The sequence below is a fragment of the Erinaceus europaeus genome, chromosome 12, assembly GCF_950295315.1.
Source record: "Erinaceus europaeus chromosome 12, mEriEur2.1, whole genome shotgun sequence".
NCBI classification, from domain to species: Eukaryota; Metazoa; Chordata; class Mammalia; order Eulipotyphla; family Erinaceidae; genus Erinaceus; species Erinaceus europaeus.
Window position 1 is genome coordinate 40,248,459 of NC_080173.1, and position 17,125 is coordinate 40,265,583.

The following is a 17,125-nucleotide window of genomic DNA, read 5'->3' on the forward strand; positions in this document are numbered from 1 at the left end:
GGGGCGGGGCGAGGCGCGTTTGTGATGCTGATTGACTGGGGGTGTGCGCCGTAGGCACGCGGGAGCGACGGCGAGCTGCTGGTGTCACGCGGAAGATGGCGACGTCCTGGGCCGGCTGAGGCTCCATGGAGAGCGTGAGAGGGTGCTGTGCAACCCGGGTGTGTGGCGCTGGGGTCGCTTCGCTAGGTGTTTTCTGTCCTGGATTTCGTGCAGGTCGTCCTCCCCGGCTCTCGGGTGCGATGTGGAGAAGGTGCCTCAGGCTGCAGGACTCGGGTCGCCGCCTTCGGGACCAGGCCATGGGTGGTCTCACCGCCCGCATGGGACCGGGACCGGGACCCACTACTCAGCCCCTAGCCCGGGCCTACGCCCCGCTGACAGGTGAGGGAGGCCAGCCATGTTCGGTTTAGGCTAGTGGCTGAGCTGGGCTAAGGTGGGCTGAGGGGTTCTGTTTTGGAGCGCGGGGAAACTGAGGCAGGACTGGGCTTTTGAGCTTCCATAGGTTAATCAGGTCAGCTACTAAGCCTAAAAGAAAAACTCACACAAGGGCGAGGACCGCCTGAGGGCAGACTGTGTGTCATCCAGAGAGACCAATTGACATTTGACATCTGAGGAAAAATAATTCAACGCTTTATATAAAGGCTTTGTTCTCTTTAAAGAGGAAAACGGAAATTGGGCCACTGGGTCGGGGCTACACCAAGGCCACAACACAGACTGAGAAGTGTGTGGAGGGCAAAGCTCAAACTTTATACTGGTTTCCATGTCCTCAGCACAGAAGGGCCCTACAAGCCTGGCTTGAGCTTTCCATCCCGACCCTCCACAACCTCTGACATCTTTGCAGAAGGTGAGCACCTTGTGCCTTGTTCCTCCACTTCGGACTCTGATGAGGCTTGGAAGGTGGTGTCTCTTTTAGTGCTTCTGGGAAGAGGTTTAAGGTAAAGTGGGAATATCCCCCTTAAATGAGAGAAGAGTAATAGTAATCTCACGCACCCCACCTTCATGGATGTTCTCCGTCTAGTGTAGAAGGGAAGTATATGGAATCACCTAGAGGTAAACTATGAAGAACCAATTGGCAGTGGAGCAGGAGGGATACCTGGGATATTGTAGTTTATCATAGGAAACAGATTTGGTCTTTGTTCAGTTCTTGGCTCACAGATAAGGGAGAATATTTTGCTATAATATTTAATCTTTTGTCTTCTAATTGCTGCAGAGCCATAAAGGTATAGGTTGTTTTTTGTTTGTTTTCTATTCAGAGCCAGCCTCTTTCAACCACACTTGAGTTATTACTCTGCAAAAGCAAGGATGAGGACTGGTTGCCAGGGGGAACCAGCTGTATAAGTTGAGATTTGGAACTTTTCAGCCTCATCCCCTGATCTCAGTGGAGGAGAGAGGAACTGCAGATCTACTTGATCGTTGATAATGAGCTGTGGTCTAATCAGTCATAGCTGTGCAATGAATGAAGTCTCCAACAACACCCCCCCCCCCACCTCAGGGTTGGTGAACAAGAAGATGCCAGGAGAGTTGCTGGTTCTGAGAAAGCAAAGAAACTCTGTAGTCCTCCCCCTCAGATTTTGCCATTTTATTTACCTACCTATGCCATAGACTGTTGGCTCACCCTTTTTATAATAAGCTAGTGCTACAGGAAGTTAAACATTTCTCTAAATTCTGTGAATTTCTAACAAATTCATTACACCCAAGGAAGAGTCATGGGAACTTCCAGATGATGGTGGGGCCAGAATCAAAACTACCTAGAATTGCAGTTGGCATTTGAAGTTGGGAAAGAGAGTGCAGACTTGTGTAACTGAATCCTTCACTTGTTGACTCCACAGCTACAATTGAGTGGTACTGTAGGACAGCCAGCCGGTGTGGTTGGCTTAATTGGTGGAAATTCTCCCCACACATTTGGGGTACAGAGTGTCTATATGAGTGTGACAGAAAAACGAATCCTGTTTCCTTTATAATATGTCAAGGAGACACAGGAGCAGAGGGAACACATTCAGGAGTTCATTTGAGTTGGCTCAGGAATGTATTAGTTTACATTAGTTAATGCCACTTTTCATTGTGATGTATTCATCTGCCTCTTGTTTGCTTTCCTTTCATCTTTTTGTTGTGTTTTGTTTTGTTTTATTTATAACATAAGAACCATAACATCACCCTGACACAGGCAATTCTGGGGATTGAACTCAGGAACTTTTAAATTTCAGAGCTTTTAAGCCCAAAGCTATATCCCAGGTGGCCTCCTTTGACTTTCTCCTGCAGACATAACATGTTAAGGCTCTTGAAAATGCCTGACATGCAGTAGATAGTCACTCATAAAACCATGAATGAGTGGATAAAATATGGAGCTTTGCAGCCCTGTGGGTGTGGGTCTCTCAAGTATGAGATTCCAAGTTTAACCCCTGGCATTGAATGTGCCAGAATGATGCTCTGTATCTCTCCTTTAACATAAAAAAGTTGTTTGTTTTTAAGAAAGAACATAGTGAGAAGGAAGTACATGTATCAAGCCCATGAGTACTCTGGAATGATTTTCCAGTTGTGAGTTCTTGTGAGTGGTAAAAGATTAAATCCAAGTGTGACTTCAGTGAAGATTTAGATTGATTGGCAAGTAGATTGAACTCAGCACCTTGGGAAGTGTCCTGTCATTGCAGGTTGTCAGAAGGGGGGAGGTGGTTGTTAAGGAGGAACCACTGGGGTCTCGTAGGAGCTGCTGCCGCTAGGAGACCTGTGTGAGGCTGATAGTGGTCCTGCTCTGAATCCTCATGGGGAAGATTTACTGTTGAGAGCATGTCTGCAAATGCCACCCTGAAGTCTAAGCTGGAAGTCTTGTCTTTTTTGTGTACAGGTTGTTACCTGAACAGGCCATGTCACTTCTCAGTCATAGGCATTAGCTGCTTTCTCTTCCTCATAGGCTGGTTGTAGTAGGTTTAGGAGTGATTCTAGAAATAAGGGATCCTGCCTGCAACTTGTTTTTACAAGTAAAGTTTTATTGACAGATAGAAACACTCATTATGAACATTGTCTAGGGCTGCTTTCACTACAGTGGCAGTTGCCTGACTAGCTGCAGAATCTTTATGTATTTATTATTAGGCTCTTTACAGAAAAAAAAAGAAAAAAAAAGCCAATCTCTATTCTAGACACTAGAATAATTTAGAAGAAAGGTATGCTTAGTCATTTTAGCCCCTTTACATTAATTGCTATGGTGGAAGCATTTGGTCTGGAGGTTTTTAGGGGCATGGGGTACAGGGAAGCAAATCCAGGGCCTCATTTGTGCAACACACATGCTCTACCACTGAGATACATAACCCACCCAAACCACCCAAAGAGTGTTCTCTTCTCCTTCTCTTCCTTTTTTTAATATACTTGCTTGATTACACTTCTCCCAGCAGACTTTTTTTCTTTTTCAAGATCAGATAGAGATAGAGTGGGGGGAGGAGGAGAAGACGGGGGGCGGTGGTGGAGAGAAAGACACCTGCAGAACTGTTTCACTGTCTATGAAGCGACCTCCCACCGCCACCACAGGTGGGGAACCAGGGGCTTGAACCAGGATTTTTGTGCTTGTCCTTGCACTTCACATCATGTGTGCTTAACCTGCTGCATTACTACCTGGCCCCCCACAATTTTAAAAATACAATTCACTGGCTCTTATCATGTTCACAAAATTGTGCAAACATCAGCACAATCAGTGATGGAACATTTTTATCATTCCCCCAAACCCTGTATCCTTTAGTGGTCGGCCTCCTCTACCCTCTCTTCCCCACTGCTTTATTTCTGTCTGTAGACTTTTCTCTTTTAGACATTAAGTCTAAATGGAAGGTAATCTTTTGTGGCTGTTCTTTTCCTTTTTAGATTCATGGGGGTGGAGGGGCAGTGGGCTGGACCAGAGTACCTTTTTTTCACATGGTGCCAGGGACCCAGCCCTGTGCCACACACATATAACACATGTACTCTAACCCTGACTAGATTTTTCTTTTCTTTTATTATCTTTATTAATTGGATAGATGCAGTCAGAAATCAAGGAGGTAGGGAGAAATAGGAGGAGAGAGATACCTGCAGCACTGCTTCACCACTTGCAAAGCTTTCCCCCTGCAGGTGGGAACTGGGGGGGCTTGAACCCAGGTCCTTGTGCACTGTAACACATACACTCAACCACGTGCACCACCACCCAGCCCCTAGATTTTTCTTTTAAACTTAGTCTTCTTGGTTTATCCAAGTCATATTCCTTTTATCAGCAACGAATATAGTCCATTCTGCAGATAAACCACATCGTGTTCATTCATTCATCTGTTGATGAACATTTGGGTCTATTCCTAGTATAACTAGGCTTTTCTTAGTATAATGCTGCTGTAAGCATCTTTTGCTTGTTTTTGTTGCTGGGGATGGAACATTAGAACTCATGTGCAAATCATATGTTTATTAACACAAGGAGAAGGCAGCAAACCAGAGCATCAACTCTGCCACAGCAATGCTAGTGATCAAACTCAGGACCTCATGCTCAAGTGTTCAACACTGCCAACTGTGCTGACTCTCTGACCATCATTTCTCATTTCTGCCAGGAGTGTGTGACTATCTCCCCATGCTTACCCATAATTCTTATTTGTCTTTTATCATAGCCAGCCTACTGGGTGTGCCTCTTGGTTTCGATTGCTGCTTTCCTAATTAATGGTTTTAAACATCTTTTGGTGTGACTATTTGATATTTGTACCCCATCTTTGGAAAAGTGGATACTTGGGCCATCCCCCCCCAACTTAGGTCATTTTAAAATTAGGTTATATGTCTTTTTATTATTGAGTCTAAAGACTTGATCCCTGAAAATGTTCTTAGCTGCCTTGGGAAAAGGAGAGGCCATGTCAGAATGTTAGCTTTTAGAAGCCCGCCAGATGGCGCTGTTGAAAAAGATAAAGTCATTTGGCCAGCTCTGAGAAGGCACTTCCTCTGCCATTATGCACTATGGGACTCGTAGTTCGCAGACTTTGAGTTAAGCCGAGTGCCAACCCGGAAACTAAGGCTGCTGGTAAGATTACTCACTGGTCCACCAAGCCAGGGGCGGGAAGAGGGATGTAAGAGAAGTGATACAGAGTCTTCTTTCCATGAATTGAACCAACCTAACGGAAGAGGGATGCTGATTCCAACCTGCTACTCTTCACATGAGCAGGTCCTCAGTTGCTCTTTGCTTCCTATTTTCTCTTGGTCAGCTTTTTAACATCAACACTTTTTCACATCTACATTTCTTTGTATCTGCATAGTTTGCAAATTATTCTTTTTCTTTTAAAGGTTTACTTATTTTTAGATAGAGATGGGGGTGGGGTAGGGACAGACAGACACCCTCCACACCAAAGCTTCTTTCAATGCAGTGGGGGCTCACTTGTGGCAAAGCAGCACACTATCCAAATAAGCTGTTTTTTCTTTCCTACCTTCTCAATTCTGGCTTGTGGTCATGCAGAGGATTGAACCTAGGTATTTGGGAGCCTTAGACTTGAGAGTCTCTTTGCATAACCATTATGCTATCTACCCCTGCCCCTAAGTGAGCTATTTTATTGGCCCTCTTTTTCTTTTTTTTATGTGATGCTAGGAAATGAACCCAGGGCTTCACACATGATTAATGCAGCTAAATTGCCTCCGTGGCCCAAACTCTAGTCTATACTTTTTGAGAGAAAAAGCAGGAGAGACAGCAATGCCTTGCCTCACTATCCATGGAGCTCCCTCTGATGCTATCTGGTCCCCATATGATGCTAGGGATTGAACCCAAAGCCTCATGCGTGGTCAGTTATGCACTTTACCTACTAAATAATTCTCCAACCCCATAAAAGTATCTCTTTAAAGACTGTTAGAAAGCATGCATCCCACCAAATGAATTTTCCAAATCCTGGTTTTGTCTGCCTGTATGTAAACCTTACTGTAACCCACCTGGCTCCTTCCTTCAGAGCTGATGCTCACCACCCTTTGGGCATCTGTTTGACACCTTCATTTAACTTTATTCTGGAGCTTTCTCCATATGGGCCCTCCAAAACCCATACAGATGGGTCTCCTTCTTCAAGTCCCAGGTGGGAGCTGACTCCAGGGATTTTCCTGTGTGCTTCCATCTACTGCTCCTGGTGCTCTGACCATCTGGGTTGAGCTCTGCCTCCTTTCCCAGATGTATTACTCTTCCCAGCACAGGCCTAGTGCTTGGTAGTACTTATATCAACACTTCTGAGACAGGCTTGTCCCTCAACAGCACTTCTAAGTGCCCACTCACTTCTGATGGTGCTGGGGATTGAACCTGGGATCTTAGCCTCAGGCATGAAAGTTTGTTGAGCTATCACTGGAGCACTCTCCCCCGCCCCTTGGGAGACTTTTCGTGCTCTATCATCATGTTTAAGCACAAACTAATAGTGAAGGTTTTGTGTTTATCATAGATGGTACAGGTCAGGCTATGTCTTACTGCTTCCCATTTGCAACCAAATTGTTTATTACTTAAAGGACTAATTCTTAAGTAAGTATACTTTTTTCATCTTATGTTAAAAAAAAGGGGTAGTATGTTTATATTTTCTATATCTTATTTTATTTTTATCTTTTTATACATTATTGTATTTCTTTTTTTCTGTCTGTTTACATTTTCATGTGAGAGCTTATGTTAAATTCTAAAGGAAACACAGGACACAGATTTCCCCCTTTCTTAAAGGGAGTGTTGGGAATTCCTATTGAATACACAAGCAAGCTCATTAATTAGACTAATTAATTGGATAGAGGGGATGGGAAATGCTCCTGGGATCTCTGTTCACTGTCTGTGTAACACACACACTCACTCATATGTATACATACTTGAACATGCTCTAACTGGCTTTCTATCCACACCTTCTTATAGGCATTAGAACCTTTTTCCAGATATTCTATGGTTTTGTTTCATTCAGACCATCTTTAGATTTGAGCACACTGTACAAGCTTAGGCATGGCACTGATGTTGGGGGCAGCCTGAGGGAAGAGAGGTCAGGCAGTCTGCAGTTTCCTGGAGCTACATGGTCAGATTACTCAAAGGGCTTGTGGCTGGTGGGTGCTGCGACTGTCTTATTCTGTCTGTCCTTCACCCCTGGAGAGCAAGTTGCTTCCCCCACCTCCCAGTTTTAATCAGAAGCTGTTGATGGCGTCTTAGTGAGCAGGGTGGGCCTTGACCGGTGGTTGTGAAAATGAAGCTCTTCCATCAGCATTAGCCATAGTGGCAACAGGCTGGACTTCCCATCCTAGAGCTGCCCGGCATGATTGTAAATGGCCTCTTTGATAAATCTCTCTTGCAGAGCGGAAGCGCTTCTATCAGAATGTCAGCATCACACAGGGTGAAGGTGAGTGTCTGAGATTCTGGCTGCTGCTTCTCCTTAAATGAATGGGGAGAGGTATTTTTCATGTCCCAGGAGCATGGCCGTAAGCATACCCACTCTATGAAGGGACTCAGGATTCCCTTTGTACCCATTCATGTAGCTAAATATAGAAAGATCACTCCATTCCACCTAACAACCCCTGAAAGATTTTCCTCCTTTCTCTCAAGGTGGTTTTGAGATCAACCTGGACCACAGGAAGCTGAAAACTCCCCAAGCCAAGCTCTTCACAGTCCCCAGTGAGGCCCTGGCCATCGCTGTGGCCACTGAGTGGGACTCCCAGCAGGATACCATTAAGTTCTACACCATGCACCTGGTACCTGGCTTCCACACCTCCACCTGATGCCTGCAGCTTGTTCCTGGGGGCACCTGGCAGAAACTGGGACTCCTTTCCCAAATTCCATCCTACATGCCATCCACAACACAACTACTGAGTGAAAGCCAGTCCCCCCCACCAACCCTTTTGAGTCCATGCAAAGATGCTGTCCCTGACTGCCTGGTTGTCTGCTGTTCCCCTGCTCAGCCTGCCACACTGATGGCTGCTTCATCCTCTGACCTCAGGACAGCTATGCCCCTCCCTGACTTCCCTTGGCTCAGTTATTTCCTGCTTGGTTGCAGTTCCTTTGTCTCTGCAGCACTTGTTCAGTTTGTCCCTGTCCTCCTCTTGCATGCTGTTGTCACCCTCATCCCCTGCAGGGTAGCAGAGAGGCAGGGATGGGTCTGCCTGAGCCCAGGGGCTACTAACGGAGTTCTCTGCCTTTGTCTCAGACCACCCTGTGCAACACATCTTTAGACAACCCAATGCAGCGGAACAGGGAGCAGCTCATCAGGGCAGCTGTGAAATTCCTGGACACTGACACCATCTGGTAACAGACATCTAGATAGGCCCCTTGGCCCAGGCGAGTCCACTGGGCTATTTTGCCTCATTTGCCCAGATAGTAACTGGTGGAAGAGAAGTCAGGTCCACTGTCCATTCCCTCCTGGGGCCTGGAAGGCAGGCCATTTCACATTGACTCATAGTAGCTTTTGAGAAGGGAGGATCCCCATTTGCTGTAGGATCAAAAGCCCCTCCTCTCTGGTCTAGCAGTTTCCCTTGGTCTGGGGTAGGTCAGGCTAGTGGGATGTACAGCTTTTACAGGTTCCTGGCCTCTAACTCTGGCCTTCTGTCTGTTGTCCCATGTTCAGGCAGGTGCCCTTGTTGTTGGGCATCAGCTTGGATATGGGTGATCAGATGTTGACATGCACTGGTTTGCTTCACTCCTAAATTCCCTGCTCACTTCTGTCCTGGTTGGCCAGTGGCTGTGAGGGAGAGGTGGAGAAGCAGCTGAGAAAGCAAGGAGAAACTTGAGATACTTACAGATGGCATATGAGACAGAGCTGTAAGGGGCAGGAGTTCTGTAGAGGTGGATGCTGCACCAGCTGGGAGCTGCTAGTCAGAAAGTCCATTCCACATATGTTGAGGAACCTGATTACAGAAACATTCCCCCAGCTTGGGTAGGAAGAGTTTTCTTGAACTTTGTATGGCGACCCTAGTAAGCAGTGAATGTGGGTTGACCCTCCAGGTATGGGAGCTGAAGAGCCCACACTGGGGTTCCTCCCTAGATACCCCCCCGCCATGAGTGGATTCATACTATCACTATCACACTAGACTGGCTTTCCATTGTGCTGATTGAGGTTCCTGTCTCCTATAGCTTTGCAGTTCACCCCCCCCCCCCCTCAAATGATACCATCTCTGTCTATATCACTTTGTTAGATAAGTGCTCCAGCTAGGCATCTGGTGTCCATACTGACAGTGACAGTGATAGCCAGGTGAACAGGGGCTCAGGAAAGCAAGCAGGTATCGTGCCCCCTGGCCATGGCTGTCCAGGGTGGATTTATGATTTTTAAAAAATATTTATTAACTATTTTTTGTTGCTCTTGTTTTATTGTTGTAGCTGTTGTTGGATAGGACAGAGAGAAATGGAGAGAGGAGGGGAAGACAGAGAGGGGGAGAGAAAGATAGACACCTGCAGACCTGCTTCACCACCTGTGAAGCGACTCCCCTGCAGGTGAGGAGCGGGGGGCTCGAACCAGGATCCTTACGCCGGTCCTTGCACTTTGCACCACGTGCGTTTAACCCACTGCTCTATGACCCAACTTCCGGGTTTTGTGTTTTTAATTACACTTAGTTCTACATACCTTGAATGTCAATAAGGGACACTTAGAACAGTGGTTCTCAAAGCTAAGCTTACACCAGACCCCCCCCATGGTTCTGATTTACACAGGTGTGGGTTGGGGCCTGGGAATGTGGATTTCTCACAGGTTGTGCCACTGTTTTAGTGGGGTTACTGTGTGTGGGTTGGGGGGGGGTTGCTGTTTACCTGAATGTTTCTCTACTGCCCCTGAGTGAAGAAACTACTTTTTCATTAATGAAGGTGATTTTTTGCAATGAATTAGTTACAGGGTAGAAGAGCCAGAGACGTTAGTGGAACTTCAAAAGAACGAGTGGGACCCAGTCATAGAGTGGGCAGAAAAAAGGTAAGATAACACTGTCACTTAAGTGTAGGGAAGATTGTTGGGGCTTGTGGGGTGGGCTGTGGGGGGGCAGTACATACAGACAGGCAGCATCCTCAGCTGGTTCTCTCTTTTGATTTCAGTTAGCCCTCAAGATTGCATGTTCCCAGATGTTCAGGGATAGGGTCTTCTTGAAGCAAATGTTCCTTGAGTACCTTTTAGCCACGTGCTAAGCATCTGATGTCAGTGTCTCCTGTAGCAAGTTCAGTCTGTGCCCCAGCTCTACTGCAGTTGCCTGTGACCTTGGACTATTGGTTTAACTTCTGAGCTTCAACTTGCTCTGTGAAGTGGGTCTCACATTCCTCATCCTATAAGAGTAAGCAGAGCAATGTTGGTCATCCTGCTTGGCATGCAACAGTAAATGGTCACATTTGGGCAGTAATTTTTTTTTTAGCCGAAGTATTGCCCAGATCTGGCTTCTGGTGGTGCGGAAGATAGATCTTGGGACTGTGGAACCTCAGGCATGAGTATTTTTGTACAACTCTTGTGCTATTGCTATCTCCACCTTTTTTTTTTTAAAAAAAAAAAAAAAAAAAGCTCTGCTTAGGTGGTCCAGGAGGTGGCGTAGTGGATAAAGCACTGGATTCTCAACCGTGAGGTCCTGAGTTCAATCCCCGGCAGCACATGTACCAGTGTGCTGTCTGGTTCTTTCTCTCTCTGCCTATCTTTCTCATGAATAAATAAACTTTAAAAAAAAAATCACTTATTAAAAAAAAAAAGAAGAAGAAAACTGCTTAGTGTTGCAAGGGATTGAACCTAGAACTTTGGAGCCTCAAGCATGAGAGTCTCTTTGCATAACCATTATGCTACCTCCCCTGCCTTGGCAGTGACCATCTTGACTTGTTTTAGGTTTGAGGGTGGTCTGGGTGGTGGTGCAGTGGGTAAAATGATGAAGTCTCAAGTATGAGGTCCTAGGTTCAATCCCTAGCATCTCATGCCTCTCTCTTAATAGTTAAAAATCTTTTAAACCCATTATTTTAGGGCCAGGCTAATAGCACAGTGGTTTACACAACACACTTTCATGCCTGAGGCTTGGAGGTCCCAGGTTCAGTTCCTGACCCCACCATAAGTCAGAGTTGATAGTGCTCTAGTAAAAAACAAACAGATTTATTTTAGATTAGGAAAATAGCTGAATTGATAGAGCACAGGACTTGCATGCCTGAAGCTCACAGTTCAATCTCTGGTGCCTTGTATACCAGAGTGGTACTCTGGTGTACCTTTCTTTCCCTCTCTCTCTCTCTATTCCTTCCTCTCTCTCTCTCTCTCCTCTGAAGCAATGGAATTGCACAGATACAAGCCCACTGCTCCACAAAAATAAATAAATAAATAAATAAATAAATAAATAAAAGAAGGATTTTTAATTTGTTTTCCCTTTTGTTGCCCTTGTTTTCTTTTAATTTTTTTAAATATTTATTTTCTTTAGTTGCTCTTGTTTTGTTGTAGTCATTATTATTATTATTATTGGTATCATTGTTGTTGTTGGATAGGACAGAGAATAGAGAGAGGAAAGGAAGACAGGGGGGAGAGAAAGACACCTGCAGACCTGTTTCACCACTTGTGAAACACCCCTGCAGGTGGGGAGCTGGGGGCTCAAACCGGGATTCTTACACCCATCCTTGCGCTTTGCGCCATGTGCACTTAACCCGCTGTGCTACCGCGCGACTCCCTGCCCTTGTTTTTTTTTTTTTTTTTATTGTTGTAGCTATTGTTGATATTGATGTCATCTTTGTTACATAGGACAGCGAGAAATGGAGAGAGGAGGGGAAGCCAGAGAGGGGGAGAGAAAGACACCTGCAGACCTGCTTCACCACCTGTGAAGCGACTCCCCTGCCGATGGGGAGCTGGAGGCTCGAACCGGGATCCTTACACCGGTCCTTGCGCTTTGAACCATGTGTGCTTAACCTGCTGCACTACCGCCCGACTCCCAGAAGGAAAATTTTTATGACCTCCACTGTAAAGGTATTTTTCAAATGGTTTAGAAAGCAAGTAGTCCAGGGGGCTGGGCAGTGTTGCACCCAGTTGAGTGTCCACATTAGAGTACACAAAGACTTGGGTTTGAGCTCCTGCTCCCTTCCTACAGAGGAGCCTCTTCAAGAGTGGTAAAGCAGGTTTGTAGGTGTCTTACCTTTCTCTCTTCCCTCTCAATCTCCCCCTTCTGCCTCAATTTCTCTCTGTCCTATATGTCTAATATAATGGGGGGGGGGGAATAGCCACCAGGATTGGTGAATTTGTCCTGCTGGCACCAAGCCCCAGCAGTAACTGGTGGCAGTGAAAGAAAGAGGGAGCTGGGTGGTGGCACACCTGGTTGCGCACACATGGTATATGCAAGGACCTGGGTTCAAGCCTCCTGTCCCCCATGGGCAACAATTTCTCTCTGTCTCTACCCAATAAATAAGTAGACTAAGAGAAAGGAACTAGTTCATGCTTTTATCAATGATTCTAGGGAAATGAATTAGAATTCCAATCAGGAAATTTATTTATATTTAAAAGATAGATTGAAAAATAGTAATTCCAGGGTAGGGTAGATAGCATAATGGTTATGCAAACAGATTCTCATGCCTGAGGCACCAAAGTTTCAGATTCAATCCTCTGTGGCCAGAGCTGACCAATGTTCTGGTAAAATAAATAAATAATTCCAGGCAACCACATATAAGTGGACCCCTATGTATATGACTTGTGATTATCCTTTCATTCAGGGCACTTTTTTAAAAATATATATTTTATTTATTTTATTTTTGAGAGAGATGCAGAGGGAGATGACAGAGACAGGAAAACACCCGAGTACTGCTTAGTACTGTTTGCATAACCATTATGCTATCTCCCCTGCCCCAGGGCACTTTCTTTTTTTATTTACTTTATTGGAGACAGACATTGAGGAGAAAAGGGGAGATAGAGACTCCTGCAACACTGCTTCACTGCTTATGAAATTTTCCCCCTGCACGTGGAGGCTGGGGGGCTCAAACCCAGGTCTTTTGTATACTGTAATGTGTACACTCAACTGGATGCAACCCTGCCCAGCCTCCTGGGTACTTTCTTGATAAGATGCCTTTTGCTCTTGGGTGACAGAAATGATCAGGGCAGGAATCCACTGGCCATAGTAGCAGTTGTTCCAGAACCCCAAGGCTGGCTCCCTGGCCTCAGAGCAGGCTCCATGCCACCCCACCCCCACCCCCACACACTCAGACTCCTGCTCAGCAGGTAAGGACTTGTTCCTATGCTGCACAAAGACACGGGAGTTTTTCCTTCCAGATATGATGTACAGATTGGCTCCTCCACCAGCATCATGGGGCCCAGCATCCCAGCCAAGACTCGGGAGGTGCTTGCCAGCCACTTGGCATCTTACAACATGTGGGCCCTGCAAGGTAGGAGTGGGGCTTCCTGTAGGCTGGGGCGGGGGGCAGCCTAAGAGGGACAGGCCATTGGAAGGCAGTGTAGATGCTAACTGACCTTTTTATCAATAGATAATGGACTCTTTCATCAAAGGAAAGTAGGCTTGGTTCCTCCCAGAAGAAAGCTGTTTTTTTTTTTCAAAGATATTATTGGATAGAGACAGAAATGGAGAAGAGAGGGGGAGATAGAGAGGGAGAGAGACAGAGACACCTGCAGCCCTACTTCACCACTTGTGAAGCTTTTCCCCTGTAGGTAGGGACCAGGGGCTTAAACCCAGGTCCTTGCACACTGTAATGTGAGCTCTTAACCAGTTGTGCCACCGCCTGGCCCCAAAAGCTGGTGTTCTCTTCGGAAGTCAGAGTCAAATCTCTTTGGCTTCATGCCTGTTCATGAACCAATTACAAGGCCAGGGCAGGGGGTCACATGCTCTGATTGGCCAGGTTCAGGCAACGTACCAGACCTGTAGGTGCAGGCTTACCCCCAGGAGAACCAGAGTGCTCATTTAGGACACTGTGCAGCCCATACAGAAGCATACCTCTACACCACCATATCCTCTTCTCTGGCCCTCAGCACTTCACTGCTTCTGGGTGTGGCATTCCAGGTCCTGACCTGGCTTGTGTTCCTGCAGGGATTGAGTTTGTAGCAACCCAGCTCAAGTCCATGGTGCTGACCTTGGGCCTGATTGACCTGCATCTGACAGTGGAGCAGGCGGTGCTGCTGTCACGTCTGGAAGAGGAGTACCAGGTATGCTGCAGCCAAAAGCCTCACCCTTCTCTAACTCAGACTAACTGTTAGGTAGCTAACTTATCTGAAGTGCTTGTACATAAATTTGCCCTTGTTTACGTATAAAAACAAAACTAGGAAGTAATGAAAGTGCTGATGAAATAGTAACTGTAGTAAGCATTACTGGATATCTGGCTTTGCCTCCTTTTCTCACCTTAAGTCCTTGCTCTTATTACCCATGTCATGTGGAAGGAAACTGAGGCATGGGTTGCGCCACTGAAAAGTGACAGAGCTGAGGTATGACGAGAGGGCTATGTGACTCTGGACCAGACAAAACTGCAGAACTCGTCTGCTCTGCCTGCTGGGTCAATCACAGGGAGGCAGACACAGGCTTTGATGCAGGGGGCTCACAGTTCATCAGGTCTTGCCATACTGTTGTTTATAATTTTGAAGTGAAAATTAAGGAGGTCTGTGTACTCTTTTTGCTGTGGTTACTCCTCCAGCCTTTGGAGGTGAACTGGTAGTACAAATCAGTCTCCTGTTTTGTAATAAATATCCTCCAAGCCCATCCAGTCATTTGCTCAAGAAATTGCCAGGAGACAGTTTGCTTCTGTATTACCATAGAGGCTGACCATCCTCTAAATAGTAAGAATAATTAAGTGGGGGGGGGGGGCTTCGGGCGGTGGCACAGTGGGCTATGCACACGTGGTGCAAAGCGCAAGGACCAGCGTAAGGATCCTGGTTCAAGCCCCCGGCTCCCCACCTGCAGGGGAGTTGCTTCACAGGCGGTGGAACAGGTCTGCAGGTGTCTGTCTTTCTCTCCCCCTCTCTGTCTTCCCCTCCTCTCTCCATTTCTCTCTGTCCTACCCAACAACGAACAACATCAACAATGGTAATAATAATAACCACAATGAGGCTACAACAAGGGCAACAAAAGGGGGAAAAATGGCCTCCAGGAGTGGTGGATTCATGGTGCAGGCACCGAGCCCAGCAATAACCCTGGAGGGGGGGGGAGAATAATTAAGTGGGGGGGGTGATCTGCTAGGGTGTGAGAGTTGTGGCAGGCCAGGAAGCTTGGTTTCTGGGGTAGACTCTGCTTTTGACTATGGGCCTAAAGCAGACCTTGGTTCTCAAACTTCAGATTTGAAGTTACTTTACTACCTTTGAAGTTAACCTTACTACCTGTGAGTTACTTAGATGGTATTTGTGAGTCCTGAAGATATTCAGTGCTCTTCAGATGACATGTTGCCATTGTCCAGAGGGAATCTGCCCCCCCCCCCATAAATGCAGGCAGTGTGTACAGCATGGGGAATGTGAGCTGCTGGGTAGCTGAAGACAGCTGAGCTGGACACTATGTGCCCCTGGCTTGGAGGGCCCAGCAGGGTGGGGTCAGAGTTGCATTGACGTGCTTTCTTAAAAGATTTGTTTAATGAGGGGGGTGGGGTGGGAGGGAGAAAAGCAGAGCATCACTCATACATGCAATGTTGGGGATCCAATTTGTGGCCTCATGCTTGAGAATCCAGTACCTTATTCACTGTGCCACCTCCTGGCCCACTGCACTGACATCTTCTGGACAGCCATCTTGGATGCCTGGGGTCCTTCCTCTAGTTCTAGAGAATTTGCAGCCCCACTCACATGTGCAAAGTAGAGTACCCCCCTTCAGGAGTCAGCAGGGAAGGCACTTGCAGCCCCCTAGTAGGCAGCTCACAGAGGAAGACATTTTACAGACTGTCACTTGTGCCTTTTTTTTTAAGTCCTTTTGTTACATGTCTCTGATAGGCTCACCCTTGTTAGAGGAAGATGGCATTGGGGCCCCTATCTGACTACCTGTATTCATAGAGCTTGGCCCTCCTCCTATTTTAGTATTCCATTCAATTTAAATTCATATGTATTTTTAGAGAGAGACAGAGAAAAAGTAAAAGAAACCACAGCATCAAAGTTTCCTTCAGTGGTGGGGGCTGGGCTTGAACCTGGGTCTCACACTGCAAAACAGTGGCCTGCCCAAGTCCCCTTGCATACTCTTCATTGCTGCCTCTATGAAGCATAATGCTTGTGTGTGGGCAAGATTGGACCCATAGGGATGGGATGTGTGTCTGGCCCATAGACTATGCGCTCCAACCACTCACCCAGCACCTGGCCTCCCTCAGATCCAGAAGTGGGGCAACATCGAGTGGGCCCATGATTATGAACTGCATGAACTTCGAGCCCGGACAGCTGCTGGCACACTTTTCATCCACCTCTGCTCCGAGAGCACCACAGTCAAGCACAAGCTCTTGCAGGAGTGAAACCAGGCGGCTTGCCCCCAGTGAGACACTGGCTGTAGTCACTGTCCCCCAGCCTGTGGGGCTCCCCTTGTCACCCCAGCTCAGCATTGCCCGAGGCACCCAGGACACTGATGACTATCTGGAGTTCAGCTGGAGCCCAAGTCTGGTGCACCACTCTGGCCAGCAGTGAGCAAGGGTATGGGTGAGTGGTGGGGTGACTTTATGAACTTGATGTGATTAAATGTTTCTCCTACACTGGAAATAGGTCAGCACTGCTATGCATTTGTGCCTTCAGTCTTTAGCCAGGAGTAGCAGTTCATCTCCTATAATACAGATGTTTTAGATTCAGAGAGATAGATTGAAGGAGATCATAGCACCAAAGCTTCCTTCAGTTTAGTTGGGGGTGGGCTCAAACCTGAGTGAGTCTCTGTCACAAATGGCAAATTAGTACACTATCCAAGTGAGCTATTTCACTGGCCCCCAGAATGGGGGGGTGGGGGGGGGATGGACCAGAACACTATTCAACTGCTATAAGATGGTGCTGGGGACCAAACCTATAGGCTGGCTGAGGCCTCAGTCATGCAGGTTGGGTGCACTCACAGGCTGAGTTGTCTTTGGTAACCTCTAGATGATCTTCTGAAAGCATGTCCTTTGTCTCAGCCAGTTGTTTCTATTTCTACTTCAGAAACACAGAAAATTACTCTTGAGAAGATAGAACATCTTCATTAATTCTGGGTGATTTGCCTTGGGCAGACTTGGGCAGGGCTATATAATGTGCCTGTTCCCTGCTTAGGGAACCTGAGAGTCTTCCTGGCCTGGCACTTAGATAGGTGCCTTCTGCTGGGTCCA

The 17,125-nt window shown here is 46.7% G+C and overlaps 1 protein-coding gene across 4 annotated transcripts; it reads left to right on the forward strand.

The window, feature by feature from the left end:
* The first annotated feature begins 41 nt into the window (after positions 1-41).
* ATPAF2 (ATP synthase mitochondrial F1 complex assembly factor 2) lies at positions 42-16,548 on the forward strand. 4 transcript variants are annotated; one of them, XM_016189609.2, is made up of 8 exons: positions 44-378; positions 7,269-7,313; positions 7,517-7,662; positions 8,115-8,212; positions 9,783-9,863; positions 13,149-13,261; positions 13,891-14,033; positions 16,160-16,548. In XM_016189609.2, exons 1-8 carry the CDS (start codon positions 126-128, stop codon positions 16,295-16,297), a joined length of 1,017 nt encoding a protein of 338 aa, XP_016045095.1. In that variant the 5' UTR covers positions 44-125; the 3' UTR covers positions 16,298-16,548. The 4 variants fall into 4 exon arrangements, with proteins under 4 accessions (XP_060059204.1, XP_016045095.1, XP_016045096.1 ...); XM_016189610.2 differs by having other exon boundaries at positions 9,789-9,863; XM_007526198.3 differs by having other exon boundaries at positions 46-378; positions 13,918-14,033.
* The last annotated feature ends 577 nt before the right edge of the window (positions 16,549-17,125 follow it).